Source organism: Capsicum annuum, unplaced genomic scaffold (assembly GCF_002878395.1).
Source record: "Capsicum annuum cultivar UCD-10X-F1 unplaced genomic scaffold, UCD10Xv1.1 ctg2664, whole genome shotgun sequence".
Lineage (NCBI taxonomy): Eukaryota > Viridiplantae > Streptophyta > Magnoliopsida > Solanales > Solanaceae > Capsicum > Capsicum annuum.
The window spans coordinates 468-4,988 of NW_025832940.1; the positions used below are offsets into that span (position 1 = coordinate 468).

At 35.0% G+C, this 4,521-nt stretch overlaps 1 protein-coding gene across 1 annotated transcript; it reads right to left on the reverse strand.

The window, feature by feature from the left end:
• Positions 1-1,565: 1,565 nt before the first annotated feature.
• LOC124890896 (NAC domain-containing protein 13-like) lies at positions 1,566-2,096 on the reverse strand. The gene has a single exon (XM_047402751.1). The coding sequence runs from the start codon at positions 2,094-2,096 to the stop codon at positions 1,566-1,568; it is 531 nt and encodes a 176-aa protein (XP_047258707.1).
• Positions 2,097-4,521: the final 2,425 nt, after the last annotated feature.

The following is a 4,521-nucleotide window of genomic DNA, read 5'->3' on the forward strand; positions in this document are numbered from 1 at the left end:
ACCTCAATACAACACTAAGCCTAGGTGAAACCAACACCCACAAAAGACTAGAAGGCTGTCACAATCAACTAGTACCTTCTAGGAGATGAAACAAACATGAAACTAATTAACTTTCAAAGAAATTAGCTCGATCATGTTTACATCTAATGCTTGGCAGTTGCCATTTATCTAGGAAGAAAGCTCCTCTAGCTTGTCTCGGAAGAATGTTGTAAGAGTGAGTGGTGAGAGTTTGGTTTGAGTTGGAGGCCATTTTTGCTAAGAAGTCTGCTACTAGATTTTCTTCTCTATAACTGTGTCGAACTTGCATCTGGACTTCGTTTTTGATATTGTTGATAGAGTTTATCATCGGTTTGAGCTTCATATTGGTTACCCCACTGTTGTTGAGCATGTTAACTAAGTTCATAGAGTCGAGTTCTAGAGTAAAATTGGTATGCCCGAATTGATAGCACCATTTAAGTTTAAGGTCGCAAACATTTCATTTAAGTTTATAGTGCAATCTATTTTTGCTATTCAAAGAATGGACTAGATTCCTGTAATGTGTTCTCTTTCATATTGGGCATCGCTGTTCTAATTCACCACTTTAATATCAAATATTGAACTAAGGGTCTATCGGAAACAACCTTTTGACTTTCCAATGTTAGGATAGGGTTTATCCTTTCCAAACTGCAGTTGTGCTATTACACTCGATATGTTGTTATTGTTGTTGTTACGTTAGATAAAACATAAGATGTTATTCATCAAAATAAACGGTATATTATAGTTGCAACTTTTGCTAAACTTTTTAGACATTGTTGACATTTCCACCACTTTCCCTTTAGTTCTCCAAGACACCTCCGATCCTTACCCAATTCAACAGGACTAAAGAGCGATGCGCTAAAATGTCATGAGGAATCCAGAATGCTTCTTCTCAATTAACTGAATGGAATATGAAACCAATAATCCGTCTAAAACGAAGAAATGACCAATAAGTGCAGCATAATTTCAATGCCGACCTCCAAAAGTTTTGTCTCACTACTAACATGGAAATAACGAGACACTCGATCTATCCTTCTCTTTCTTCAAGAATACTTCAGTGAGTAAACCATGGCTATCACATAATATTTCATTTCTAATTCCAAATAAAGCTCTATCAATCAGATACATTCTGAAGTTCTTTTTCAATCTGATACAAGCTAAAGCTAACTCTTAATAAGACTCATAACAAGTAAATAGTATTACAATACTTGGGGTTAGTAAAATAGGGGGAAAGTGAAAAACAAAAATAAGAGATATGACACTGGCGAACACAATAACTGCATTTATAGCTTTACTGCGCAACACAATAACTGCATGCTTTAAAGGAAAATAATGGCATCACAACGACTATATAGATAGAGCAAATAAAGCAACAGGTAGTAATTAAAATTAAAGATATTAATTTACTAAATCAGAATCTAAATATTCGTCCATGCCTTAATTGCACAGACCAGAAAACATCAATAATCTTCGAAAACGTAAAACATCCTTAGCAGCTATTTGTAATGGTACAACCTTAATAGCTTCATGTGATTCTTCAAACTTCATACTTAGATTGCTCCAAATTCCACAGAAACATTATCCATCTCCGAAGAACAAGTCTCAATAAACTTCTTCTTGATAGCACACAAAACATAGTCTCTACGGTCATCATCAAACTGATGGAGAATAACATTAGAGAGCTTGTACTCCTTCATCAGCCAGAAGTGTCCATCGTCTTCACTATGCTCCTCGTTATTATTAACCATGTAACGCATCTTCTTCTTGCATCCAATAAATACTATCGAAGATGATGAATCGCGGTGAACTGGTTTTCCCTCATCTTGTAGTTTCCAATTGCCATGGTTTCTACTTTTCTTTGTGATGAAGTAGCGATACAGACTATCATCAGCAGCACCGCATGGTATTCCACGACTATAAATCTTCCATGGCTCTTCTTCTGAATCATAGACATCTATGTTTGTGGTTATGAATCCAGAATCATTCATTTCTTGTTTTGCCATGAATTTTTTAAAAAATGTAAGTCCTTCCGTATCAGTTGGATGAAAACGGAAACCTGAACGCACACCCCTCTGCTCCATGCCTCAATTTCAGTTGGATGAAAACGGAAACCTGAACGCACACCCCTCTGCTCCATGCCTCAATTTCTAGCCTTGAGGGAATTTAGGGTTAAAGAATGATAATGGTGAGCTAGAGGCAAATTAGGTTAGGATTTTTTAAGACAAAATGGGCAAGGGCTTTTATAGAAATTATAAAGAGAATAATTACGTTGTACACCCAATATGTTAAAATTATTACAAATATTGGCCTAATTTTTAAATTATTACATCAAATGGCCCACTTCTTCTCCTCTGTTTTTTTTTTTTACATGAATTATATGTGCATGTCAAACATTTTTCCTTCACGCATTAATGATACTTGCATGGACAACACGTGTCCCACGTGCATGAGTGAGATATGCATGTGTGACACTTATTGCACTTACATTCGTTTGCATTTATACTAGATTTGGATACGCGAATTGCACGTGTGTCTCAAATCAATATAATTAAGTTGAATATTCATGAAATTTTGAAAATCTTGAATATTCTTGTTAGCCTACACAGTATAATCTTTTTGAGTTTTCCACATGATGTTCGTAACCTCATTGGAGCGTGTGTTAAGAATTCGTGCCTTACTGATTATCTTATTTTCGCCTAACTGTTGCTTATCGATGGAACGGGTTGCCTAGCGTGTTCCACTGACGTGTTCCAAGGAAGCAGTAAAACAGAAAGTAAAGAACACAATGATTTTTATGTGAAAAACACCCGGATCAAAAAGTTGTAAAAAACCACGACCTGTACCTCGACAGGATTTAACCCCAATTTACCAAATAACTCTAAGCCTCAACAACGACTGATTACAAAACTCTTGTAACCAACAAATAGGAATTATAAAATCTAATCCCTATAAGTAAACAACTAGGAATTATAAACTCTAATTCCGATAAATCAACAACTAGGAATTATAAACTCTAGTTCCTAATTACACACACCTCCCAAGGTATGCTTTTCCAAAGTGTCTGAGTTTTTCCCAACTCAAAGACTAGCTCCTAATTTAGTTTATAACACACTGAAACTAATATTACATCAATAGTTCAAATACAATTAACAACTCTAAAAATCAATGCTAAATCTCTTAGCTAGATTCTGTACTGAGGACCAGGTTCTTCAACGTGTTTCTTCAGTGATTGAGTAGCACTTCGTAAAGTCAATCTGTCAATTGTGCTTTTTTTCTTTTTAAGTGCTTGTTTTATTCTGATTGCTGGATCTTATATTTAAGCACAGCTCTCCAAAGAGTCATTCTTTATTTCAAACTCCTCCTTTAATCAAAACTCTCATTACATAGAGTTATACTTCAAGTGATACTCTTTCTTTAATTCCAACTCTTATCTCCTTCGTGTTGTAGTAAAACTCCAACTCTTTTAAATCAGCATATGCTTATTTATCAGAATCTTTCCCCTCCCACACATAGGACTCTTTAAGATATACTCAGAAGTGAAACTCCTTCTTCATGTAGGACTCCTTTTTCAACTCAAATTGCTTTTCCTTATCATTAAGTGTTTGAATCAAATTCAACTTGTTATATTCCCCACATGATCAGTAGCTTGAGTATATCAAAATTAGGCTTGCTTATTCGTTCTTGTCTTTAAGCAATCTTGTCTGTATCTATTAGTGAAACTGGAAATCTGCTTTCCTATGCGTGGACCAGTTTAAGTAACATGTTTCATTCATGTGTTAGTTTTTCAATCATCAAAACTACATAGTACCCAATAAATTCCCCCTTTTTGATGATGACAAACCTCTTTGTCTTCTGCATTCAACAATCTTCACCTGTAGGCACTAAAGTATAAAACACTAGAATGGGTTATAAACATTGCACAAACCTATTATCTTTCCCCTATTGGCATCATAGAAAAACCATTTAAATGCAATAATATACTAGCCAAAGTGATTTGTTATGCTATCCATGGCCACTGGGGCTATCACCAAAACAAATAGACAAAGACTCTAGCCAACGTAGTAATGTATTGAAGATAGCAAAAATTAGTCAATTTAGCAAAGATAACCACTCCATTTAACTGAAAGATCATGTTCCACATTAACCTAAGCTAGTACTAAACAAAGCAAAATAACTGAGCATTAATAAAAAAATATGGTATAAAAGTGGGACATGGCTAAGGATACAAATAGTGTAGAGAAAGGAGGAACAGGTGATATCAACTGTGTCAATTGACGAATGACTTCAATATTTTCATCCCTCACTTAATCAAGGTCAAGCTTCAAAGTCATGATCCACGCCTAAAGGACCACTTATTTCACTTCATGACTGCCTTGTGCAGCTTCAAGTTCAGATTTTAAAAAATTTTGTTTTAGCCAAATCATTTTTTTTTAATTTTTTTGGTGTTAGCCCAACTTATTGAAACTGGTAGAGCAACATGATTCATCTGTGCAAGAACATTTATTG

What these genes read in the sequence shown, in the direction of transcription:
- LOC124890896 (XM_047402751.1), bottom strand. Translation starts at nt 2,096, where the DNA reads ATGGAGCAGAGGGGTGTGCGTTCAGGTTTCCGTTTTCATCCAACTGAT.